This window comes from Anser anser (assembly GCF_964211835.1).
Source record: "Anser anser genome assembly, chromosome: 4".
NCBI lineage: Eukaryota > Metazoa > Chordata > Aves > Anseriformes > Anatidae > Anser > Anser anser.
The window spans coordinates 75894208-75919124 of record NC_139724.1 but is presented as its reverse complement, the minus strand read 5'-3'; the positions used below and the strand labels follow the sequence as shown (position 1 = coordinate 75919124).

At 64.2% G+C, this 24917-nt stretch overlaps 5 protein-coding genes across 9 annotated transcripts; 4 read left to right on the top strand and 1 right to left on the bottom strand.

The window, feature by feature from the left end:
• The first annotated feature begins 1370 nt into the window (after positions 1-1370).
• Positions 1371-6531, top strand: FASTKD5 (FAST kinase domains 5). 4 transcript variants are annotated; one of them, XM_083833937.1, is made up of 3 exons: positions 1371-1519; positions 1919-2119; positions 3871-6531. In XM_083833937.1, the coding sequence occupies exon 3, from the start codon at positions 3910-3912 to the stop codon at positions 6331-6333; it is 2424 nt and encodes an 807-aa protein (XP_083690063.1). In that variant the 5' UTR covers positions 1371-1519; positions 1919-2119; positions 3871-3909; the 3' UTR covers positions 6334-6531. The 4 variants fall into 4 exon arrangements, with proteins under 4 accessions (XP_083690063.1, XP_083690064.1, XP_083690065.1 ...); XM_083833938.1 differs by having other exon boundaries at positions 1919-2131; XM_083833939.1 differs by having other exon boundaries at positions 1919-2162.
• Positions 6532-8038: 1507 nt separating this feature from the next.
• UBOX5 (U-box domain containing 5) lies at positions 8039-13912 on the top strand. Its single transcript, XM_083833946.1, has 5 exons — positions 8039-8135; positions 8649-8829; positions 9287-10469; positions 11726-11887; positions 13039-13912. Exons 3-5 carry the CDS (start codon positions 9665-9667, stop codon positions 13245-13247), a joined length of 1176 nt encoding a protein of 391 aa, XP_083690072.1. The 5' UTR covers positions 8039-8135; positions 8649-8829; positions 9287-9664; the 3' UTR covers positions 13248-13912.
• A 662-nt stretch (positions 13913-14574) lies between these two features.
• Positions 14575-18809, top strand: LOC310898627 (neurophysin 2). Its single transcript, XM_083833949.1, has 3 exons — positions 14575-17627; positions 17957-18161; positions 18583-18809. Exons 1-3 carry the CDS (start codon positions 17436-17438, stop codon positions 18741-18743), a joined length of 558 nt encoding a protein of 185 aa, XP_083690075.1. The 5' UTR covers positions 14575-17435; the 3' UTR covers positions 18744-18809.
• Positions 18810-18902: 93 nt separating this feature from the next.
• On the top strand, positions 18903-22097 carry LOC310898628 (neurophysin 1). Its single transcript, XM_083833950.1, has 3 exons — positions 18903-20741; positions 21205-21409; positions 21723-22097. The coding sequence occupies exons 1-3, from the start codon at positions 20622-20624 to the stop codon at positions 21770-21772; spliced, it is 375 nt and encodes a 124-aa protein (XP_083690076.1). The 5' UTR covers positions 18903-20621; the 3' UTR covers positions 21773-22097.
• Positions 22098-22239: 142 nt separating this feature from the next.
• MRPS26 (mitochondrial ribosomal protein S26) lies at positions 22240-24893 on the bottom strand. Of its 2 annotated transcripts, XM_083833947.1 has the most exons (4): positions 24610-24892; positions 23598-23735; positions 23275-23398; positions 22240-23006 (listed from the first exon to the last, which is right to left on the bottom strand). In XM_083833947.1, the coding sequence occupies exons 1-4, from the start codon at positions 24864-24866 to the stop codon at positions 22875-22877; spliced, it is 651 nt and encodes a 216-aa protein (XP_083690073.1). In that variant the 5' UTR covers positions 24867-24892; the 3' UTR covers positions 22240-22874. The 2 variants fall into 2 exon arrangements, with proteins under 2 accessions (XP_083690073.1, XP_083690074.1); XM_083833948.1 differs by lacking the exon at positions 23598-23735 and having other exon boundaries at positions 24610-24893.
• Positions 24894-24917: the final 24 nt, after the last annotated feature.

Sequence of the window (24917 nt, the reverse complement as noted above, 5' to 3'; positions counted from 1 at the left end):
CTCTGGTCAGTGTATTTAACAAAAAGAGGTTGAAAAATAAAGAGATAAAATGCAGCATTCTGGGATTTTTGTACAGCAAAGGTGTATCCATTTAGGAAATTCTTGTTAAAACTATACCACATTTCACAATCTACTGCTAGTCTGTTGTATGTTTCCATGGGGTTATAAAGATGTGAAGAGCTACTGCCTTCGCGATTTTCTACGGTGAATATATATATATATCTGTACAGAGGTATGTATATATATAAATATATATGAAGATCTATATGTATACGTATCTCTCACTCTCCTATCTCTATCTGACTGTGAAGGATTTTTATTGGGCAAAATAAAATGGAGAAAGGCGCCTTTTAAAAACCTGACTGCGTGCTTGCCTGGTTGTGTTGCATGCGGGTGGGAGAAGCAGAAAAACTACAGGGGATTTCAGGAGGGACCCGAGGAATGGTGATGGGGGAATGCTGGAGATGGCTCCACGAGGGAAACCCACATCTCAGACACAGCAGCACAGCCATACACGTGCTGGTCTACAGCTTCCTCGCAGCCCATTAGAGCGGGGTGAAAGCACTTGTAGCTCCTGGCGCTGAGGATGGAGAGCAGCCTGGCATTGTGGAGCAGGAGGGAAAGGTGGAGGCTTCAGGGAGCTGAGAGGAGCAGTGCACACCTCCACGTCCATCTCTTCAAGCCGACGGAGGCGATGCTGCTGGGCACAGCCGTCCCCAGCCCTTATTCCCCGGGGTACAACAAGGGCTGTGCAAGCGTTCACTCTACGGTTACCATAAAGGAGGGATGTTTAGATGTAGAGCTTAGTGATATGGTTTAGTGGAGGACTTGTTAGTGTTAGGTCAGAGGTTGGACTCGGTGATCTTGAAGGTCTCTTCCAACCTAGATGATTCTGGGATTCTGGGATTCTGAGGCTAAATGTGGGGGTCGGCCTCTTCTCACAGGTAACCAGTGATGAGAGGGAATGGCCTCAAGTTGTGCCAGGGGAGGTTCAGGTGGGGAATGAGGAGACATTTCTTCTCAGAAAGAGCGGTCAGGTGTAGGGACGGGGTGACAGGGAGGCGGTGGTGTCACCATCCCTGGGGGTGCTCAAGGGAAGGTTGGACGTGGTGCTTGGGGACGTGGTTCGGTGGGTGACACCGGCGGCAGGGTTGGACCAGATGAGCTCGGAGGGCTCGGATTTTGTGACTCTTTGAACTCGGGCCGTTCTACGTTTCTCTGACTCCGTCATTCTGCGCTTCTGTGACTACCACCTCAGGCCGCCCCAAGATGGCGGCGCCCCCCCGAGGCACCACAGGGCGCCACACCGAGGCGCCGAGCACCTTGTCACGTGACCCCCCCCCCGCCTCACCCCACGTGACGCTGCCCGCACGCCCCCTACCGGCCTCGCTTCAATCCCCCCCCCCCTTTCCCCGCTCGGCTCCCGTAGGCCGGAAGTGCGTCACCGGCGGGCACCCGGAAGCGGCGGCGGGGGGCGGCAGGGCCGGAGCCGGCGGCGGCGGCGGCAGCGCCGGGCCCGGTGAGTGGGGGGGGGGCGGGGAGGCCCGGGGGAGGCCTCGCTGCTGACAGGGAGCTGTGGGGAGCTGGGGGGCGGCCTCTTCTCACGGGTAACCGGCGATAGGACCGGAGGGAGCGGCCTCAAGTTGCGCCGGGGGAGGTTCAGGTGGGGAATGAGGAGACATTTCTGTCAGAAAGGGCGGTCAGGTGCGGGGACGGGGTGACAGGGAGGGGGGGGAGTCCCCGTCCTGGGGGTGTTCGGGGAGAGGTTGGACGTGGTGCCTGGGGACGTGGTTCGGTGGGTGACAGCGGTAGGGGGGCGGTTGCACTGGGTGGTCTCTGAGGCCTCCTCCACCCTCAGTTACCACACGGTAAGGGCGGTTTTTTTTTGTATTTTTTTTTGTTTTTTTTTTTTAACAAGGTCCGCGCGGAGAGATGGGAAGGAGCCCGGGCACGCCTAACCCAGAAGAGCACAGCGTTAGGAGAACGCTGTGAGGATTAGGAGAAAAAAAAAAAAAAAGCAAAAAACCTGCTGCTCGCTGCGGGCGGCAGGGAGGCAGGTCGGAGAGGTGGGCCGGGCTGGAGGAGCGGCGCTGCAGGAGCTCGAAACATCAAGGTTTAGGTGTGGAGATGGGTAAAAGCCCCTCGCCTGTTTTTTTTCTAAGGTGCTGGAAGTACGGTGGCCCCGCTGTGCTCTCCGCGTGCTCGTGCTGCTGGGCGCAGGAACGGGAGGGGAGAGAAATATCCCTCCTCACGGGGTATCTCCCCAGAGGCGTCACGGAGCTTAGCGCAGAGCTGCGGGGGCGCACCCCGAGTGGCAGGCGATGCCCGCCCGCGGCGTGCAGACACCGGGGACGTTGGTTCCCTGCCGCGGAAGCAGGGCTGTCGGTCCCGGGAAGAGCGTTTTGGGTAGCAGCGGAGCGCTGGTCGCTGCGGGTAGGCTCGGATCGCCCCCCCAGCAGCAGACGGGACGTGGCCTAAAGAAGCGGCGTGTCTCTCGGTGCTGCTTGCCCACCCCTCGGGGACAGCAGAACGAACAGAGGGCGTGCAGCACGGAGTCAGAGCAGAAAGCCTCGGCCAGATAAACCCCCCCCCCACCACCTCTCGTCCAAGATGAGCTCTGCAGCCCCCCCACGAGGGGCTGGGGGAGCCGGTGGTGCTGGAGGGGTCAGGGTCTCCTTCCCCGGGGGTCTCCTTCCCCGGCCAGGGGCTCACAGCCTGCGCGGGGCTGCTGGGCTCCAGGCGTCGTGCCGCCTCCAGGCGGCTCCAGCTGGCCGCCGTAGCCAGCGGGGATGGAAATTAAATATAATCAGACATTTATATGCGCCGAACGGGGAGAGCTTTGAAATCCAAAGCTCTTTTGCAGCCGTAAGGCAGGCTGCTGGGGGGGGCACAGCCACAGGGCTGGGCAGAGCCCGCCCCGCACCCAGCAGCTGCCTCGCTGTGAGGTGCCCAGCACGATCAGCGCCTAGCGGGTGTCTCACGAAGCCTGCTGGTTATTTACCAGCCGCCCTAAAAACACACCGCCCCCCCCCCCCCCGTCCTCCTCCGTGCCCCGTTTGGCCGAGGCGCAGCCGTGCGGCGGCAGCGAGGAGGGAAGAAGCCGAGAAGTCCCCACCAGGAGCGCGTGCCCGGCGCCTCTCCTCGCAGCCTGCAGAGAGGGCTCCATAACAGGTCTCTTCCACAGAGGTCTCTTTCCGTTCCCCAAATCCGGGAAACGCTCCCGTGCCCGGAGGGCGAGGCTTTTCTCCTAGTTCTTGCCCCCGGGGCTGCGGCGCCCTGTGACGATTTGCGGTGCCTCTGCCCCGCTTTGTCCCCGCTTTGCGTTTCTCCTTCCTGAGCACCGGCTGCCCCGCCGCGGGCGAGTTTTGGAGCCTCCGGGTGCCCCCGTGTGATGAGCGGAGCGGCACCGTGGGCGTTCCCACAGCCCTGCGGGTGCTGGCCGGCGCTTCACAGCGCCGACTGAAGGAGCAGAGTGCTCCGTTTGGGTCCATCAAGCCTTTTGAAGCTGTCTCCACATCACAGAAATAAGTGTTCATTGCTTAAAACGAAAGAAAAGCGGTCGGGCTCTCTTACAAAGCGACAAAGAGGATTTTTTCCCTGAGTTCCCACAATCTCCGCCAGATTCCTTGTAGCTGGTGGTGCCCGCCCGCTGGTTTGGCCTCTCCGGGTGTGTCTCGGGTCGCCTGGGTGCTGGCGCTGCCCCGCGTGGTTTGCGTTCGGTAGCGGCTGCCCCGCGGCCTCCCCGGGGGAACAGCAGCTCTCTGGGGGAGGCGCTGGAGTCACCCGGCTCCGGGCGGCGTAAAGGAGTAGGTAACGAGCGCCGCGTGCCCGGCGGAAGCCACTCATTCTCCGTCTGCCCTCTTTTTTTAGTACCTGGGAGCAGTTCAGAGCCCGGTCAAGCTGCGAGCCATGGCTACGGCTCTCGTACGCCGACGGTTCCCGAGGCTGAGCAGGGTGACCGCCGCCGTTCTGACTTCAGCCCCGCGCAAGGCCGAGGGCGGAGGCGGCGAGAGCCCGCGGAAGGAGGAGGAGGAGGAGGAGAACCCGAAAATCACCGGTGCCGGGAGCAGACCCGCTGCCGCCATCCGGCTGCTGACCCCGCCGGGCTACAGGGTGCTGCACAAGCCCGCTGCCTACGCCAGGAGCAGGGCTGGGAGCTGCGGCCGGGCTCTCGGTGACCCTCCCGCCAGCCCTGGCGCCGCTCGGGAGCACCAGGGGCTCCCTGCTGCGTCCTTCCAAGTTCTTCCAGCCGCCAGGAGCGCCCTGGCCAAGCCCCCCCGTAGGCGGAACCCCCCGGCGCGGGCCAAGCGGGAGGCAGAGCAGGAGCAAAGGGAGCTGCACGACTCCAAGGAGGACCCGCGCGCGTTCCAGCAGGGGCGGCCCGAGTACAAATCCCTCAGCTACGATAGGTTCGAGCCGCTGGAGACCGTCCCTTGGGAAGAAGGCGAGGCGGTTCTGCGCGGTGCGGCCGCCCAGGGGGGCCTGCGGAGCCCGGCAGCTCTCGCGGAGGGTTTCCAGAAGCTGAGCCGCCTGCCCGAGGAGCGCCACGCGGCGCTGGTGTCCGAGCCCGGGTTCAACGCCCTGTGCTGCCGCCTCGTCGACCGGATCCAGTCGTTCAGCACTCCGGAGCTCGTCGAGGTTTTGAAGGCTTGCGTCCGCCTGCGCGTCCCGCCCGCCCACCCCGTGCTGGACGCCTGCGAGCGCGACTTCTGCCGCCGCGCCTGGGCCATGAGCCTGGAGCAGCTGCTGCTGGTGGCCGACTGCTGGCGCTGCCTGGAGCGCGCCGTGCCCTCCTACCTCGGCATCCTCTTCAGCTACGTCGGCAGGAGCTGCAAGGAGCTCGCCCTGCCCCAGCTCGTCCAGCTCCTTTACATCATCGGCGAAGGGCGGAAATCCCCCCCGGACCTGGTGCAGAAGCTGGAGGGCGTCATCTGGAAGCACCTGGACTCGTGCACCCTGGAGGAGGTGGGAGCCATTTGCCTGGGGCTCTTCAAGTCCCTCAGCGCCGTCTCCGACCGCCTCGTGAGGAGGATCGCCGACAGGGTCTCGCCGCGGATGGAGGAGATGAGCACCTACGCTTTGGTCAACGTGCTTAAAATGCTGCGCTACGCTCGCCTGGACCACCTGCCCCTCCTCAGGGAGCTGGGGAGGGTCGTCCCCCCCCGAATCCCGGCCACGAACGTCCAGGGCGTCATGCACATCACCCTGACCTGCTCCTCCCTGCACTACTACGACGAGGGCGTGCTGGCCGCCGTGGCCGCCGCCCTGCCCTCCAAGGTGGCCTACTGCCGCAGCAAGGACGCTGCCAAGTTCCTGTGGTCCTTCGGGTGCCTGGACTACGAGCCCCCGAACGAGGAGGAGTTCTACTCCAGCCTGATCGAGCACATGCACAGGAAGCTGCACGAGTTCGACAAGTTCCCGGAGCACCTCCTCACCGGCTTGCTCGGCCTGGCGTTCGTCGGACGCTTCCCGGAGGAGCTGATAGATTATGCTTTGAGGGATGATTTCGTCCAGAAAACGAGAGCGAGCAAATACGAGCTCGGGAAGGACCTCTTCACCCTCGGCAAGAGCGTGGAAATCGAGTGCCCGGGCTACCGAGGCAGCCGCCTCGCCCCTCAGCTTTACCAGGAGATGACCGAGATGGTTTTGGCTTTCGCAGAGCAGGAGATCTACGTCAGGCCCGAGATTGTGGAAGCCGAGTCCCTTCTCCGGAGCGTGCTGGGCGGCCCCGAGTACGTGAGGAGCCACATGATCCTGCCTCACACCCGCTCGAGCGACCTGGAGGTGCACCTGGCCGCGGACGGGCGCCCCGTCCCTTTCAATTCAAAGGCCGCCGCGGGTAAGAAGCTGGAAGACATCGGAGTCAGTCTGACGGACGAGCTGATGGCTCAGCTCATCGAAGGGAAATCCGGCCGCCAGGCTCGCCTGGAAGCGGAAAACGAAGCCGCGGCTCCTGGTCGGGAGCAGACGGGGGCGGAACAAGCCCCACACGCGTCGTTTGCGGGCAGAGCTCTTAGCATAGGCACCTCGTGGCAGGTTGTACCCAAACCGGGGGGCTGCCTCGAAGCCCCCCGTTCCCCTGTGCCGCACCAGCAGCCCCGGGGGGTGAAGCTTGCCATCCAGGTGTCCAACCGAAACCACTACTGCTACCTGTCCAAGCGGCTCCTGGGGCTGCACCGCCTGAAGAGGCGGCAGCTGCGGCGCCTGGGCTACGTGGTGCTCGAGCTTCCCTTCTGGGAGTGGTTCCCCCTGCTCAAGCGCACGCGCTCGGAGAAGCTGAGCTACCTGCACTACAAAGTGTTCGACCCGGCGCTGCTCGGCAGGGCCGCCTAGCACCGCCCGCTGCATCTCTGCCGATTTAAACGCTCCCCGGGGCTTCGGTCGCCGTTTTCGGCAGGTGCTTTGTGAGCCGAGGCCACCTTGGCGTGTCCGCCCGCCCTGCCCTGCCGACGGGCATCCGTCCCGCGCTCTGCTGCGGTACGTCGAGCCTCAAAACGCTTCCGTGCCAAATAAAACCCGCTCTCGTGCTCATTTTTTCCCTGTGATCGCTTTGTTTTCTCCGCCCCGGATGAATGCGGGTGGCTTTGGTTGCTTGGGAGCAGGGCGGCGGCGATGCTGTTGCGATACCTGGGGGAAAATCGGGGTGGCTTTTAGGCACGGTGCTGGTGCGGGGCTCAGGGAGACGCGCGTCTCCTCGGCCTTTCCAGCTCGGCTCGGCTGGGGCTGGTGGGCAAGCTGAGCTTCTCCTCTAAGGAGCTGCAAATACACGGGGCAGAGGGTGGAAGCTGAGCGGCGGGGCGAAGGCTGGCGCTGAGGATCAGGGTGCCGTGACCCCAAAGCCTGAGTTTCGTGCAGAGGGGACTCGAGTCCCGCTGCTGGCGCCTCTGCTCGGGGCGGTGGCGGCGCCGCGGGGTGGCACGTGCTGGCGTGCCCCAGCTCTGGAGGGTGCTGCTCTCGCCCTCTAATTGCTGATTGCCTCGAAGAGCTAATTGCCAGAGCGGATCGAAGGCTTGGAAAGGGGTAACGACGGAGGCCATAACCTCGGTGACGGCCTCGGGCTTGGAAGGAGCTTTCCGGGGCGGCCACGAAGGCTTGCAGCCCCCGGGGCGGCGCTGCCAAGGGGTGGGATCCACGGGGGGGCTGAGCGGGAGGGGATCTGCAGCCCGAGAAGGCGACGTGATCAGAAACAGGGTTGAGGGGGATGTTGAGTTGTTCCAGGAAAGGGAGCAACGAGGGCTGATGTTTCGTTACGTCAGAGCTGAAGGACTAAAGGAACCCGCGAGGCAGCGGGTTCGGAACGAACCCAAAAGCTCTCACTCCCACCAGCCGCGGGTGCCGGAGGTCGGGGCGGTTCAGGAGCCGAGTGGAAAAACTCCCCGCAGGCGGCCCCGTTCCTGCAGCGAGCCTCTTGGGGCCAGCGAGCCAGGAGGTCGGAGCGCAGGAACACTGCTCTGCGCCTGCCGTGCGGCTCCTGCCCGCCCCGAAACGCTCGGGCTCCGTGTGTTGGTGCCTCGGGTGCCGCGTTTCTCGCTTCAGACCATGCAGACCCCTTCCTCCTGCCCTGCGGCAGGTCCCACTGTCGCTGCCGAAAGGCACGCTCACTTTCCTCGGGTTAACGAACGCCGTGGGAAGCTTCAGCAGGGCGCTGGGGGCACGGCCCCCCTCCCTTGGAGCTGTTTAACACCCGCCGCTCCCCGCGGAGCTGTTAACTAGCGATCATTTATATTTGTTTTCAATCTCAGCTGCCCCCCCCGGGGCTGCCGGAGCCCTCGGGAACCGTTTCTCCCCGCAGCAGCTCCGCGGGGCCATCCGCGTCCCGAGGGGCCCCGCCACTGCGTCTCGTCCACGCGGCCACGCGGGTCCTGCCCCAAACCTCTGCGGGCGGCGGAAGGACGCAGCGCGCGGGGAGAAAACGGGGCACGGAGGCGAAGATTTTGGTGCAAGGCCGCGCCGCGCAGGTCCCCCGTGCTGCAACACGAGAGCCTTTCGCCGACGTTCACTCATTTTGCCTTCTGTTTTCTTTTTTTTTTCTTTAAAGCTGAGTCTGATGCTCAGAAAGTGAGCCCTCTCCAGCCGCCAAGATGGTCATAAACGTCTGTCTCCCCCAGTTCAAGCCGAGGATTCACTGCAACAAGGTAAAATGTAAAAAAGGTGCTGGTTTAGGGGGGGCGGAGGGGCGAGGTGGAAGCGGCTTGCCGTGGCTGGGGCAGCTTCTTTGCCGCTCATCCGTGATAATTAGCGGGCTGGCTAATTATCACGCCGTGGCTGGCTGTGCCATGAGAAGGTGCGGCGAGGGCAGCTCGTGCAAACTCCCGTCTTTTTGCACGGCCTGGGCGGCTCAGGGAGGGATCTGAGCACGGGAGCCACTGCCTGCTCGGGGTCCGCACCTCACGCGAAGGCGAAGCGGAGCCGAAGGCTCGGTGCTTTGAGAGATCAGTCCGGGGAGATTTCCCAGTGGGCCGACGCCGCTCTTCCAAACTCGGTTTGCCCTTTCCGTGCTTGGATTAATTAACGCGAGCGCTGCGAGTTGGTGTTAGAACACCGTGTGGCCTTCCGTGAGTGCTCCAACGTGGCACACGCTAATTACCGGAGGGGGAGTGCCCTCGTTTTGCAGGATCTCATAACAAGGCGATGTTATGTGCTTACAGGTGCGCGTGCTTTGACTCTAGATATGTTTTTCCCCGCAAGATTGCAGCTTTCCCCTCGTCCGGTAGAATACGCAGCTCTTGGCAATGTTTGTTGAAGGTGCTCTAATCAGGATCCGGAAGTTTTTGCTCGGCATCATCAGAACCTGTTAGCTGCCACCTCGTTTTTAGTCGAAAGCCACTTGTGAGTAGCAAGTCTCCCGTAGTAAGTCTCTCCTTTGAGTAAGTGAGTGGTAGGGAAGATTCGGAGAACGTCCTCACGCGGCAGGAGGGGCTGACGTGACGTTTCACCGCTGCTGACAGAGGGAAGCCTCCCGTTTCCCCAGTGCTCTGCTCTCCAAAACCCCTCCAGGCCGCGAGTTAACTCGCCGACCCAGCCGAAACCACAACCCACACACGACTTTTCACTCTTGCAGCAAGTTCAATCGGCGCTGCAGGCCGCTGCCCGGGTCGCAGAGGGCGCAGAGATGGGACAGCGTGCCTGGGAGGAGGCTGGGGGTGGCTCTCCTCTCTCGTCTCAGCTACACGTGAAACCACAGCCAGGATCCCTAGTTTGTTGACTTGAGACTAAGTCCCCGTGAAATTAGGTTCCTCTTTATTTTCTTGCTTCAACTCAAATCCATTTTCCTCTTGAAACGCAGATCTCCGCCGACGGTTACGAAGTGGAGAACCTGATCTCTGAGGACCTGGCCAGGAGAAATCGTGGCTTCCGCAGCGAGTACTTCATCAAACCCCCCGTCCACGTCACCATCTCCTTTCCCTTCAACATCGAGATCTGCAGGATCAACGTCGACGTCTCCTCCGGAGGCTACCAAACCTTCTCCGGCCTCGAAGTCTACACCTCTACCTCATGCGCTAAAACCTCCTGGCAGAGCCCCGAGGGGCACTTCTCGGGTCTGGCCGGCCAGCCCGTGTCGGACAAAGACACTTTCACGCTGGTGGGCAAAGCTGTCTTAAAAAATCAAAGCAAAGTGACGTTCGGCCACCGAGGCTTCAAGCCGAGGCCTCCCTTCCACCAGATGGAGAACGTTTTCTCCTACCCGGGCTCCGTGTCTCAAGACCTGTGGAACAAAGGGCCCGCCTCGCTCAGCAACGTCTCGCACCTGAAGCTCTGCATCACCCACGTGGCCGGCGGCGGCCTGCCCTGCATCAGGAGGCTGGAGGTGTGGGGGCAGCCCGCCAAGTCGTGCCCGCAGGAGGTGATCGAGGGGGTTTTCCGGGCGGCCTCCCAGTGCCTCGCCCAGGACGGCGGCAGCCTCAAGCCAGAGCTCTGGACGCCGATGGAGAGCGACTGCGTGCCCTTGGGCACCAACGACGGCGAGCGGCAGGCCCTCCGCAAGCTGGTGGACGTGGTCCAAGACGTCCCCGAAGAATTCCTGGACCCCATCACCCTGGAGATCATGACCTTCCCCGTGCTCCTGCCCTCCGGGAAGGTGATCGACCAGAGCACCTTGGAGAAGTGCAACCGGAGCGAGGCGTCTTGGGGCAGGGTGCCCAGCGACCCTTTCACCGGGGTGGCCTTCAGCCAGCACTCGCAGCCCCTGCCTCACCCCACGCTCAAGGCCAGGATAGATCATTTCCTCCTGCAGCACAGCATCCCCGGCACCAACCTGCTCGGCAGGGCTCACGCCTCCGAGATGCTCGTTCCTTCGTCCGTAACCGGGTCTTCTCTGAAGAGGAAGATGGACTGCGTGGATCCGAGCGCCGCGCAGCCGCTTTATTTCTCTTCCACAGACTCGCTTGTCACGGCTACCTCAGAGAACAGTGCTAAAAAAATGAAAACGGACAGTGACTTGCATCTGATCCAAATGGACTGTTCCACAGGTACCTGGCTCCCTAACTCGCTTCCGTTTCTTCGGTGTCCTGACAGCCCGGGGCCGGGTTTTTAAGTCAGGAGGCTTAAGATTCCCCCGCTGCCTCCGGAGAGCTCCGAGGCTGTCGCGTTTTGCTGCTGACAGACGTCCTGGCACTGGGTTCATCGTCTCGTTTACACCCCCCTCTCTCTCCCATCCCCGGGTGCTGTTTGCTCCCGTTCTCTCTCACTTTTTCTCCCCTCTAGGCTCGTCGCTGTCGCTGTGCTGCCCGTGCAGCCCGCCTCCCAGCCCTCTCGGTAGCTCAGGTCGCTGTGTTCCCCTGTCAGGTTTCATTTCCCTTCTCCTTCTTGCTCTCAAGCCACCGGCCGGGTGGAGGCCACCTTTTTTCCAGAACACACGGCTCGATGTGAAGGTGGCTTTTTATCATAGCTCGCCGATTAGCCCAGGCACCCAGGTGTGTTCTTGCAACAGCAAGAAAACGTGCGGTAACAGGAGGTGAAACACTCGGGGCTGTGCCTGGGCTGGAGGCTGAGCTTTGGGAGCGTTTCCCTGCTCAACTAGATGCCAAACCTTCTCCGGGCTCCGTGGAGGAGCCATTACCCACGAGATGTGATGTGTCTGGAGGAGGAGGAGGAGGTGGGCGCTGCTCTCCTTTCCTCCTCGCCTTCCTCAGCGTGTGTCAGATCCGGCAGCACCGCTGGATGTGAGCTCCAGGAGGCAGAAGAAGAGCCCGGAGGTGCAGCCCCGAGATAAATCCCTTGGAAAGCCGAGTGCTTTCACAGCTCCTGCCCGGCAGCCACGGCACCTGGCGGTGTGCGCAGCCCAGGGTGCTCCCTGCAGGTCGGGCGGGGGGTGCCCGACGTCTCGGGAGGCGACAGGCAGAGGTACCAGGGAACTCGCTTCTCGTCTCACTCCTCTCACTCTTCTCCCTGCTAGCGTTAAACGGAGTTACTGCTTTGGGTCATAATCCCTCAGGGAAGGAGCTGGGAGGAGGGGGAGAGACATCCCCAGCACTGCTCCAGCATGCGGCCCGGGCAGGCCGTTTTCAGCCCTCGTCAGCCCTGAGTGCCGCAGCAGATGTGCAGCAGCAAGGCTGAGCTCTTCCCCCGGGGGATGGATTTAGCAAATTAGCGACGCAGACACCGTTTGCTTAATGTGAGGTCTTAATTAACTTAATTGAGGTCTTCGGTGCTGCACGGGGCAAAACGCTGGCGTAACCCCCGCCGAGAAGCGCCCCGCTCCTCAAACCTCTGCTTCTCTTCGCAGATGCGATCCCTCACGAGCAAAAGCTCGCAGAGAGTTTGGACACGGCCTTGACCTCGGCGCTCAGCTCCATGCCGTCCTTCACGGCCAAGCTGATGAAAGGGCAGCAGCAGGCGCAGGGCGAGGGAGGCTGCAGCACCTCGTGGAACGCCGCCTCCGGCCTCGGTAAGCGGCGAGCGCCTCCGGGAGCGGGGCACGAGGGCAGGGACCGGGTTTGCGGGGAAGGCTGTGCTGCTGCTCGGCGTCTTTTGGGGCCAGCAAGCCAAATTTGTGCCTGGAATCCCATCAGGTATGAATAACTACCTACATACCACAGCATCACAGAATCGTCTAGGTTGGAAGAGACCTCCAAGATCACCCAGTCCAACCTCTGCCCTAACACTAACGAGTCCTCCACTAAACCATGTCACTAAGCTCAACATCTAAACGTCTCTTAAAGACCTCCAGGGATGGTGACTCCACCACTTCCCTGGGCAGCCCATTCCGATGCCTAACGACCCTTTCGGTAAAGAAGTTCTTCCTAATATCCAACCTAAACCTCCCCTGGCGCAACTTTAGCCCATTCCTCCTCGTGTATCTGCCCGGCTGTTGAGCTAGATGCCCTAATCACAGCGCTGGCTGTGCGTGCGTGCCCCAGATGATTTCTCTGGGCTGCAGGGAAGCTCTGTTGGAAGCCCTGCACCTTTTCACGTCCCTCCACAAGCCGATGCCCGCTCTGCTGGCTTCCTCTCCTTCCCCGGAGCGAGGATCTGCCCGCTGGTGGCAGGAGTGGGCGCACAAGGACCGAGTGTCCCCGAGGCGGGGCTGGGGGTGCGCGGCTCCCAGTGACTCTCCCCGAATAGCTCTTGATGCCTCGCAGTGACGCCAAGCCATTAAGCTTTTTACTGTTCCCTTTCAAATTGCTGCTATTTGAGAGCTGAGTGAGCGGCCCTGCACAGGTGGCGGGTGACAGGAATGCGAGATGACCCCCTGCAGTGTTCCGCACAGGAACGCGTTTTAAATCGAGTGCCAGAACAGAGGAAGGGAGGCCAGTGAAATTGTCTCGGTAAAAACGAGCAGCTCTGTGATCACCTCTCCTCAATTAAAAGCCCAACGGTGCAAATGCTGGTTTGAGCCAGCCCCTCCTGAGCACAAATCCCTCCCCCCCCAGCAGCCAGACCCTTCCCTTTATCGTGGTAGAGAGAGAAAAACCGGGCTGCGGCCCTGAGATATGGGCACCTACAGCACGCAGGCCGCTCGGCCCCGGGGTGGCACGGCGCGGCGCGGGTTCTCCAGCCCCCGCCCAAGCAGCTTCTCTTCTCCTGTCCCCTTTGCAGAGCACGGCAGGAGCGGCCAGACCCAGGGGTGCGCGTCCTGCGGCAAAACCTTCTCGCCCTACTTCAAAACGGAGCCCGTTTACCAGCTCCCCTGCGGCCACCTCCTGTGCCGCCCCTGCTTGGCCGAGAAGCAGAAGTCCCTGGCCGTGGCGTGCGGGAGCTGCAAGCGGTCGGTCGCCACGCACGACGTCAGGAGGGTTCACTTCTAACCTGCCGGGAGGGCGAGGAAAACAGGAGCTGCCGCCGCCGCCTGCGTGGATTCGCGCGAGGACGGCGGCCTTTGGAGAGCCTGCCGGCTGAGCACCCCTAATCGCGGAGAGGATTTGGGTCTCCTTGTGCTTACAAAGTAGCGGGGTGGGGGGGGGGTGGGGTTAGAGCATCGCGCCGGAGCAAAGCGGCCCGAGGGTAACAAAAGCCATAGCTTCTTTAACGAGGGACTTGTGTTTATACAGGACCGTCACGCCCGCCCTCTCACCACCGTCCCCGTGGCTCAGTGGTTAGCGTCGGTGCCTTTCGGGCAGGGAGTTTCGCTTCCCCGCGGGTTAAAAACCGTTTAAACGTTCGGTGAGCTGTTCACCAAGTCCTCGTGGCGGATAACACAACGCCCAACCTACCCGACCTCTCCCCTATCCCTGCCTCACCCCCCCCCGACGTCGCTCGTCCTGCCGGAGTCCAGCAGGTGACGAAGAGAGGCCGTGGCTAAGGCACGAGGGACTGGCAGCGACCTCCCTCTGCTCGTAGGGACCCTTGTAGAAAAGCCATCGCACTCCACCCCCCTCCCGCCTCTCGGTCTCTGTCGCGTGGCCGGCCCCCGGCTCCCGTCCGGCCGATAAGACATTTACGCCTTAATAAAACCCGCGGTTCCGGTCAGCTCCTCGCCCCGCCTCGTCACTGGCCTCGCTGCGCGTGTTAATGACGCCGGGTGGGGAAAAAAAAAATAATCTCTCAGCAGGGTCCCGAACAAACGGGCTGCAAAAAGCTAAAAGCCAAGACGTGGGGAGGCGAGCCGCGGGGGCTGTCAGTGGGCTTTCGGGACCGCCGCGCAGCTGTCAAACGCCGAGGAGCTCTGCTCTCCGGAGAGCTGCTCGGGAAAAAGCCGGGGGAAAATTACTCGGCTACGTTCTGTCTCCTGGCTGCGCCGAGGGTGAGGTGACAGCCGGGGGGGGGTTTTGTCACCTGGAAGCCCCCCCCCCCCCCCGCTGCTGCCACTTAATCGATGATTTCTCTCCGCCGGGCAGGCATTTCTTGCCGACGTTCTGCACCAGTTTCTCTGGGGTAACGAGCTTGCAGCTGAATCACCTTACATGTAGCGCCTTGGTTCTCTCTTAAAAGGCAGCCCCTCGCTGAGCAGCTCATGAATTTCGTGGCTTTCTAGTCTGAGCGAGCAGCAGCCTCATCGAGCAGCCGCGACGCCGCTTTGTACCGGTCTTACGGCGCTCGTAACCTCCCTTTGTAGCAAAGATGTGAAGCCCCCGTCTTCAAACAACCGCCAGCAAACGGGCAAAAAAACGATTCCTAAAAACCTCACGCCTTTTTTTTTTTTTTTTTTTTTTTTTTTTAAGGCAGCCAAAATCCCTCAGCCTCGGTGCTGCTGTGCGTGCCGTGAGCCACCCGGGCGTGATTCAGCGCTCGCACCTCCTCCGCCCCAGGCCTCCAGCTCGCTCCGAGCGCTCCCGGCCGCGCGGCGCCCTCCTCCTCTGGCGCAGGCGAAGCCCCCTCGCCTCCGGGCGAAGCCGCAGCAGCCCAGAAGTTTCTGGGGAAGCCCTGCCAGCGGGCGGCGGATCAGGCCGGGCGCCGTTTCGCTTGGGCTGAGCACGCGTTACCTCCCCGTGGGTCGCCACGCAGGGAAATCGAGCACTCAGCCGGGTGGAGCAGGCGGTGGAAGGGGTGGCAGGAGGGTGCCCGGCCCGCCCCCTGCTCAGGGGACCAGTCTCTGTGTTCTGCAGGGTTGTTCCGAGCTCTCATCCACCCAATTTTCCCCGCTGTTGGCACTACAGGACCCCTGGGCAGCAAGTCTCAGCCCGTGCATCCCTTTTTGTTGGCAGAGGATGGGGAGAGGGTAAGGGATGGAGAAGGGACGAATTTCCCCGCGCACACCTCTCGCTCTGCACTGCTCAGGAACCGAGCCCGGCACCCCGGCTGGACATGCTTCCTCCTCCTCCTCCTCCTCCTCGCTCCCGTGGTGACCGTGGCGGGGGGGGGGGTCTTTCCCTCCCAGCCGCCCTTCGGCTCCCGTGCAGAGCGGGCAGGAGGCGTGAGCAGCTCGGTTTTCCAGCACCGAGGCTGTCTCCTCCTCGGGAGCAGGGGAAGAACCTTTGGTGGCCACCCGGTGTCCCCTCCCCGTCGCCCTGCCGGCCACCAGGGCACGGTGACCGAGTGACGCGCTTGTGACGGGCCGGAGGAGCCCCGGGCGCTGCTAAAAGCGGTTAAAAAAACAAAAAAAACAGGCCAATTTGGGGGGTGCCCCTTCACCCGGGCAGGCGCCGGGCACGAGCCTCTGCCAACGCGCCCCGGCGGTGCCTCGGGCACGGCCCAAAGGCTTTTACCTTCCTCCTTCCCCCGGCCACAGCCACCCGCGCCGATGAACGCCGCGCCGCCCCGCACATCGTTAGGAGCTCAGCGCTAACGAAGGGGGCTCCGCTGGGGCCCGCGGGAGCCTGGGGACGAGCAGGGACGTGGCGGAGCAAACCCGGGGCTGGGGACGTGGAGAAGGTGGCCCCGGGTGGGTGCCAGGGGGGGATTCGGGAGCCCCAGGGCACGCGGGTGGGTGTCCTGCTGGGCTCAGCACCACGGCCCTGCAGGGACCCCACCGGCTGAGCCCCCACGCGGGCTGGGGACATTCCCCCGAGCACGTCCCCCACGGTGCCGCCATCCCACAGCCCCCTTTTCGTGCTCTCCATCCATTTTTTTTTTTTGCCTCGGCGCCCCATCGCTCCCTCCCAGCCCGTCCTTGATTCCCGTAAGTGATTCTGCGTCGCGGCTGCGCAGCCTCTGCAACTCGGAAAACATTTTATTAACCTTCCTCGCCTTTAAAGAGCGTAATTACATTTTAATCTCATATTCCCGCGTTATCATTCCAGACACAGAGTCATTTGAATGCAGATCGCTCCGGCTAATGCAATTTTTACGATACAGTAATGAAGAGCCGGAGCATGAGCGTGTAACGCCGCTGCCCAATTTAGCGCTGACATTTGGGGCGCTTTAAAGAAAAGTTTCCCCCAGCCGAGTGCTTTTTTAATTTTAATTTTTTTTTTCTGCCTCCTCCTCGGCCTTGCAACGCAAGCAGGTCTGGCACCTGCTGTGAGCTGGGGGGACGTGGTCGCTGCTAACGATGTCGGTCATTAAGGCTGCACCTTAATGAGTCACTGCTGCTCCTGGGGGCCCCCATCGCCCAAACCAGCACCGTCACCCCTGGGGTGATGCCTCCCTCCAAATCCACGGGGCAGGATGAGGCCGGGGCACCCCCCCTGCCAAGCATCACCTCCGTTGTGCGCCTGCCCCAACCCCTCCATGCCTCAGTTTCCCCTCTGTGATAAGAAAGCATCCCAGAGGTTTGGCCCTGCCCGGAGGCTCCCCCCCCCATTGCCGTCCCCATCCCTCCGGCACCCCAAAACCAGCCCCTCCTCAGCGCCTCCGGGGCCGGGATGCTCGTCGGGAAGCTGCTTCCCCGCCGCATTTTAATTTCCCATCGCCGAGGGGAAAAAACCCTTGGTTTAGGGGTGCCTGCGTGCACCCCAGTGCTCTCCTCCGGCATCCCTCCCAGAGCAGCATCCTCCAAACCCGCATCCCTCCCTAAATCCTCATTTCCCAAACCAGTATCGCTCCCCAAACTGTCTTCCAAGCCAGCAGCCCTCCCCAAATCCTCGCCCCCCAAGCCAGCAGCCCTCCTAAAACAACATCCTCCAACCCCGCCTCCTGCAGTGCAGCGTCCCTCCTCAAACAGCACCCCCGAACCCGCATCCTCTACACCTTTTTGGGGTTTTGGCTCCCCAAACCACCACCCCTCTAAAACCTGCACCCTCCAGCCCACCTCTCCCCAGGCAGCCCCCCCAAACTAACCAGCAGCCCTTCCCCAAACCTGAGCAACCCCTCCCCGTGGCCACCCTTGGAGGGGGGGGGGGGAAGGGCCCCGTGCCCCCCGAGCAGCTCCGGCTCAGGGGATTTGCCAGCCCTGAGCGCTGCCGCTTGCGCTTCTGCACTGAATCACCTCGATTACAGATTCACTTGGATGAGATTTGGGAAAGAAAACAGGAAAAAAAATAAAAAACAACAAAACACACCAAAAAAAAAAATATAACCAGCCCGCCCTCCTCCTCCTTCTCCTCCCCCCCCCCCTCCCCGGGCAAGGCAGGGGGGGGACGGTGGCATAAATAGCGGGCGGCACAGCACGGGGCCAGATGCGGAGCGCAGCCAGCGGCAGGGCGGCCGCCTTCCTCGCACGTGTGGCACCGCTCCGAGCACCCCCGGCCATGGCCGAGCCTTCGCTGCCCCTCTCCTTCCTCTGCCTCCTCGCCCTCTCCTCCGCCTGCTACATCCAGAACTGCCCCCGGGGCGGCAAGCGCGCCTTGGCCGACACGGCCCTGCGGCAGGTACGGGGCCGCGAGGGGATTTCGGGGTGCTGGGGGCGGGTTTGCGGGGCGCCGAGGGTGCCCCCCAAGATCTGCGGCACCCCGTGGGTGCTCGTGGGGTTGGGGGATAGGGCTGAAACCGTGCTGGGAGCGGCCGTGGGGACCCAAGGGGCCACCGGGACGAGCCCCCTTGGCACATACGTGCTGGAGGTGGGGACCTGGGCATCACCTGAATGGTGCTGGGGAGGGGGGGGGGGTGCTTTTTGTGACCCCAAACACACCCAGAGCCCCTTCCCCTTTATTTTTGGGGCCGGGTGCTCGAGCTGCCGGGTCCCCCCCCCACCCTGCAGTGCCTGCCCTGCGGCCCGGGGAACAGAGGTCGCTGCTTCGGCCCCGGCATCTGCTGCGGCGTGGAGCTGGGCGGCTGCTACGTGGGCACGGCGGAGACGCGGCGCTGCGCCGAGGAGGACTACCTGCCCTCGCCCTGCCAGCCCGGCGGGCAGCCCTGCGGCTCCGGCGGCCGCTGCGCCGCCGACGGCGTCTGCTGCAGCGCTGGTAACGGGGAGGGGGCCCCAAAAGGGGCCGGGGGAGGCGACGGGGCTGGGGTGGGTGCCCACGTGGGGTTGACGGGGGGTTTTGGGGGGTTTGAGGGGAGCGGGGAAGGTGTGGGAGGGGTCGGGGGGGTGCCAGGAGCTGGTGTCCTTGCGGTTTGCCACCTGAAGGGGAGGTGGGCACGGGGCGATAGCACCGACGTCCCCAGCTCAGGACACGGAGAACGGGCTTGGAGCTGAACCCAAACCCTGTCCCCGCGCCGCCTCAAGACGTTGCCGAACTGGGCACAAAAACCCCCTGACACCCCAGCGAAAGCCCCGCTCCCCGGTTAACGCGAGCACCGAAGCCGGAGCTCGAGCCACGCGGGTGCCCGGGGCTCGAAACCCGCAGCTCCTAAACGTGTCCCTGTTGCTTTCCGCCGAAGACACCTGCGCCGCGGACGCCTCGTGCCTGGAGGAAGGCAGCGAGAGGGCCGAGGAGGCGGCGGAGAAGAACCTGACGGTGCTGGACGGCTCAGCCGGGGACCTGCTGCTGCGGCTGATGCAGCTGGCGGGCCGGCAGCAGGGCAGGCAGCCCGGCCTCTGAGCCGCGGCACCGTGCGCGTCCGCCCCCGCCGTGTACATACGAGCCCCAATAAACGTCCTCTTGCACTGTGCTGGCCTCGTGCGGGGCATGGGAATGGGGAGGGGACGGGGAGGGGATGGGGAGGGGACGTCAGCAGCTCGGGGACACCGACGGGGCTCGGGGATGGCGAGGGTGGGGTCCGAGGTGGGTGGCTGCGGCGCCTGCAGCCCCCTCCCCAAATCCCCGGTCCCCAAATCCCCCTCGTCCCGTTCCCAGCGGGATTTTCCGCCTCAGAGGGTCGGCTCCCGGCTGTAGGGATGTTGCTGGGTGTGGGATTTGCCACGTTTTTTCCAGCACTAAAAGGTAAAAAGCCCACCCAGCGGAGCCAGCCTGTGGGGTTCGCCACCCCAATTCCCACCCCGGGGTCCCCGCCGGCACCCATGGGTGCTGACCCGCCCTGCGCACGCAGACGCGGGAGGGGGACGTGCCCCAGGACGTCACCGTCACCTCACCTCTTTGCCAAGCCCCACTGTAGGGGCACTTTGGGGGTTCTGGTGCCTTCGGGAAGCAGAGATTTGGGGGGGTTCAGCTCCCGGGGCCGACGCCGTGCAAATCCGTCGCGCCCCTCGGACGGCGACGCCGGCTCCATCTCACCTCCTGAGCAGGAGAAAAAGCAAGAAAACCACCCCAAAAGCACCGAAGATCTGCAAGCTTCGGGCTCCCAGCTGACCACAACCCCCAAAATTGTCTCACCCATCGCAGCGATCCCATCGCTCGCCTACCAGCACCCCCCCGGGCACATTTCCACCCCAGATTTGGGGTACTGGGGCACATGCCGCCCCCAAGTCTCTTACCCTTACGGGGTCCTCGCTCCGGGCGGGTTGTTGGGGTCCGTGTCCCCAAACAGGAGCCAAGTCCCTCCTGCGGTCCCCCCAGGCCGGCGTCTGGCCGCGCGCGGGGCCGGGCGGCTTTTATAGGGTCCCCCGGGGAGGTGGAGCTCCTCCGGCCAGGGGGACGCGTCCTGCGCTGCCCACGTCAGCCCCACGCACCTCCGAGGGCGCTGGGGGCCGTGCGGGATGACCCCGACGATCCCGTTACCCGCGGCCCCGCCAAGCGGAGGCCACGGGGTCGCGCTCCCCGATTAAGCAGGCGCCGGCTGGGCTCGGGGTCGCGCCCCCCGCAGACGTCAGAGCTGCCGGGGAATTAATTCAAGCCGGGGAGCTCTTAATTGCGCTAACGAAGGCGGGGGGAGCTTCGGGCTTGGGAGGACGGTCAAGCCACGTGTGCGGCTCCAGGGTGGGAGTTAGGGGGGATTTGGGGGTTTTTGAGCGTTTGCTGATGAGGTTTTGGGTAGCTGGGGTGGGTTTGGGGTCACCCGGAGCCGCCGTGCTGCTGAGCAGCAGGCAGAGGGGGGCAGGAAGGACCGGACACCACATTTCACACCCCAACCCATGGCCCCCCATGCTCTGTGGGGCTATTTTTCCCCCCTAACCAGACGGGGTTTGTATAGGGCCAAGCACACAGCCTCCCTACACCTCACCCTCCTCACCCCGCAGCCTTCGGGACGCCTTCCTCCAAACCCGCCCAGCCAACGGGGCACGAAGCAAAGAACCCACAGCCCGGCCGCCGAGGGGGCTGGAGGAGCGAAACCACGAGGTTTCACCCCAAAACCAGCCCCCGGGCGTCCCCCTGCCGCAGCGGGCGCCGAGGAGCAAATGAGCGCCACGGCGCTGCCCTCACGTCCTCGACCCGCGGCGTGGAGAGCAATGCCTCGGGGCTTTTAGGGGGAAACGGGTGACGACACCGGCGGCCCGCCTAAGCAGCAACGGGCCCTATAAATACCCCCGCTCGCCGCCACGGGGCCCCAGAAGCGCCCCGAGCCCGCAGGACCCCGCAGCCATGCACGCCAAGGCGCTCGCCCTCTGCCTGCTGGGCCTCCTGGCGCTCTCCTCGGCGTGTTACATCCAGAACTGCCCCATCGGGGGCAAGCGCGCCGTGCTGGACGGGGACGTCAGGAAGGTAGGGCCCCGCCGGCCGCTCTCCTCCTCCTCCTCCCGACCCTTCCCTGCTCCGAATCCTCCGAAATCCCCGAGACAAGGCGCGGGGAATGGGTTAGGAACGGGGGGGGGTTTGGGGCCGGGCAGCTCCCGCAGCCTAGGGCTGGCCCCGCAGCAGCTTGGGGGAAGAGGTGGAAGGAGGGAGCGGGACGGCGATGTAAAGCTGCTGCTTTTCCCCAGCCCCAACCCCGTTTGAGCTGGGGCAAAACGCTTCCAGAGGGGCAAACGGGGCGCGGGTTTTATAGGACGGCCCTTTTAGGGGTGAAACGGGTGCCCGAGCACCCCGTTAAGTGAGAGCCACGGGGGCTGTGCCGCTCCCCGGGCACATCCCTCCTGACGCAAAGGCAAGGAGCGAATTGTGGGGGCGAGGAGGGAGCCGGGGGGGGCTGAAAAAATCTCCGCCACCGCCTTCCCGCCCCGCGCAGTGCCTGCCCTGCGGCCCCAGGAACCAGGGGCGCTGCTTCGGGCCCCGCATCTGCTGCGGCGAGGAGCTGGGCTGCTACCTGGGCACCCCGGAGACGCTGCGCTGCCAGGAGGAGAGCTTCTTGCCCACGCCCTGCGAGTCCGGGAGGAAACCTTGCGGCGGCGACGGGGCGAGCTGTGCCGCCCCCGGCATCTGCTGCAGCAGCGGTGAGCCCCGGGGGGGGGGGTGGGTGGGTGGGTTTAGAGCTGGGAGAGGGGAAACCTCCGAGCCAAAAAAAAAAATAAAGCAGGGCAGAGCGAGCCGCCGGGCTCCCGCAGCGCTCGCTGCCTCTGGTTTTGGGTTGGCAGCCCCAGGTTTTATGGGGCATGACGCCACGGAGCGGCCGCGCGGCCTCGCTGCTCTGAAACCAAAAAAAAGGGTGCTGCTCCGTGCTCGAAAATCATAAAAAAAAAAAAAAAAAGGGTGCTGCTGCTTCACGCTGCCTCGCTCACCCCGCGCTCTCCCTTCTCTCCCTGCCAGAGGGCTGCGTGGCCGACCCAGCCTGCGAGCGAGAGGCGCTGTTCACGTAGGGCGCCGGGGGAAAAGCTGCGCGGCTCCGGGGGAGCAGACGAGCCCGGGCCCGCGACGTCCTTAAATAAAAATAAAGCTTCTATGGAGAACAAAAGCTCAACGCCTGCACGCTTTTCGTGTGCCGCCTGCTGCGGCCGCAGGGTCCCGGTTCAGCAGGGGCAGGCTGGAGGGACAAAGGGAGGTTTTTGGGGGGCGCGGGTCCAAGCGAGGCTGGAAGGGGGCTTTCTGCGGCGGGGGGTTCGCCCCCAGGGAGCGGGGTGTGGGCACTGGGGCCGGGCGGCCCCGAGGCTGCAGCCGCGGGACAAGGGGAAGGAGATGTTGGGATCGGGACGCCCTCCGCACAGATTTCTAATCTGGCCCCATCCGACGTAAAAAAAGAGGGCTCAAGGGTGACCAACAGGCCTCCCACCAGGGCAGAAAATGCACGGCGAACGATTTCACGCAACGAAACGCACGGGAGCCGCGGTTTTGACAAAACCACCGGGACCGAGTTTACTTCGAGAAGCATCCGGAGGGGCCCAAAGGCCGCGCGAGGCCGCTGGCACCCAGGGTTTGTGCCGCGGAGGGGGAAGCGCCCGGCCAGGCAGGCACAGCGGCACGCGGTGGGGTAATGAGCCCGGCACAAGGCCCGGGCACGACCCCGCCCGCAGGAGGCGCGCGGCTTTCACCGCGGGTAAACCGAGACCAACCGAGCGCAGGGGAAACAGAGGGGAAGGGGAAAGGGGGGAGCCAGAGCCAGGAGAGGCGACCGGGGACCAGTGGGGTCAGCTCCGGGAAGCAGCCGGGGGGATTGCAGCCCCCGGGGAGCTCAGGGCTTTGGGATCTGCCTCGGGATCCGCCTCGCTACCCCTGGGCCCCAGGAGCTCCGAGAACAGGAGGGTCCAAGCCGGCGGGAGGCGAAGCTGCGGAGCAGCCTCGGAGCAACGGGAGCAGGGAAACCCGCGGCTCCTCCTCTGATGGGGCTTCAACACCTCGAAGCGACGCGGTCCCACCGCCGGCCCGAGCGTTTCTCCCCTTCCCTCCTTCCCCAGAACCCGCCTGTCCGACAATCCCGCGCCCGCTTCGGGCAGCGCAGGGAAGGAGCCGCGGGCCCCAGCCCCGCTAGGGCAGCACGGTGCGCCTGACGACGCGGCCCTCCTTGTCCACGGCGAAGTTGTAGTTGCGCGGGTTGTCCAGGCACTCCTCGATGCGCGCCTCCAGGTTCTGGGGGGTGAGGAACGATTTGGCTTCCTCCTGAAGGGAAGGGGAGGGGAGCGGCTTGAGGGCGGCCGGGCAGGATTTGATCCTCGCGTGCTCCCCGGAGGAGGGCCCCGAAAAGAGGACTCGGGGGTCCTCCCGCTCGGGATCCTTCCGCCCTCCGCTCCCAGAGCTCCCGCGTCACCTCCAGCCCTTCCTCGTGCAGTCGGGAGCCGACGTTCGCGTTCCCGTGACACGAACCCCCGGGAAACGAGCCCGTTCCCCCCACGGGCTGCCCAGCTGGGACCAGGAGCAGCGCCCGTACCTGCAGGCGGAGCACGGCGCTCTCCTTCTCCCGCAGGGAGGCCGCCGCCTGCCTGGCCTTGCTCTCCGCAGCCTGCAGCTTCTGCCTCTGCTCTTCCTCCGCCGCCTTCCTAATTCTTTCCTCTCTGCCACGCGGGAAGGGAGGAAAAAAAAACAAAACCACGCGCCTAAGCAGGACACGGTAACTGGGTACGAGCTCCGCGAGGTCGCAGGCAGCCAGAACAAACGCAGCGGCTCTGGGGAAGGGAGCCCTCGCCGGCCCCGATTCCAGCCCGCTGCGGGTTTTTAGGGCTTGAAGCCCGAGTGGCCCCGCCGCGGCCCCACCTGCGCGCCCGCTGCCGCGCGTTCTCAGCCTCGTTCCAGGCCATCAGCAGCCGGTGCTCCTCCCGCAGCGCCGCCGAGCCCTCCAGCTGCAGCCGCTCCTCGCGCTTCTGCTGCAGCACCTCGGCCCTGAAGATGCAGCTGCCGCGGGGCGGGGAGCTCAGCACCCCGCAGCCCCCCCCCCGCGTTGCCCCCAACCCCTCCGTTGCCCCCAAACGGCCCCACACCCAGCCATGTGCCCCCACAGAAGCTTGACTGTCCCACTCCCACCCCAAAGCAGCCCGACTGTCCCGATCCCACCCCCCCGCAGCCCCACAAACAGCACCCTGCTCCACAGCCCCCCTACACCACCCTCTAACCCCTCCATTACCCCAAGACAGCCTCGTACCCAGCCACATGCCCTGGAGCAGCCCCAGTGCTGAACCCCTACCCCCCAGCAGCCCGACTGCCCCAATCCCACCCCCCAGCAACCCCACAAACAGCCCCCCACCCCACAACCCCCTTGCGTTGCCCCCCAACCCCTCCATTACCCCTAAACAGGCCCCATACCCCGCCAGGTGCCCAGGAACAGCCCCAGAGCCGAACCCCTATCCCACAGAAACTTCACTATCCTACTCCCACCCCCCAGCAGCCCCAACAGACATCCCCACACCCCACAGCCACCACCCCCCAACCCCCCCATTACCCCCAAACAGCCTCATACCTAGCCACGTGCCCTGCAGCAGCCCCACAGCCGCCCCCCTGCCCCACAGCAGCCCCACACCCAAACCGTTACCCCACAGCAGCCCGTCCCATCCCAACCCCATCCCACAGCAGCCCCACAAACAGCTCCCTGCCCCACAGCCCCCTTGCACTGCCCCCCAACCCCTCCATTACCCCACAGCAGCCCCATACCCAGCCCCCTGCCCCACAGCGGCCCCATAGCCAAACCATTACCCCACAGCAGCCCCCCAGCCGCCCCAAACCCCCCCCAGCCTCCCCAAACCCCCTCCCAGCCCTCACCCCCCCGCGGTACCGGAGGGCCCCGAGCACGGCGCGGTGCTGCCGGTACCGCTCGGTGACCACGGCGAGCTCGGCGGGGTCGACGGGCGGCGGCACCTTCAGGCGGGCCGCCTTGGCCTTGGCGGGGGGGTCGTGCCGCGTCTTGCGGCCCCGGGCCGGCACCAGCCGCGGGCCCCACGCGAGGCCGAGGCCGGGCCCGGAGCCGGCGCCGGGGCCGAGCGCGGCCGCCACGATCGCCCCCGGGCGGCAGCGCCTCAGCGCCCGCAACATGGCGGCCGGCGGGGGGGACGGATGTGACGTAGGAGGGCGGGAAGCGGCGGC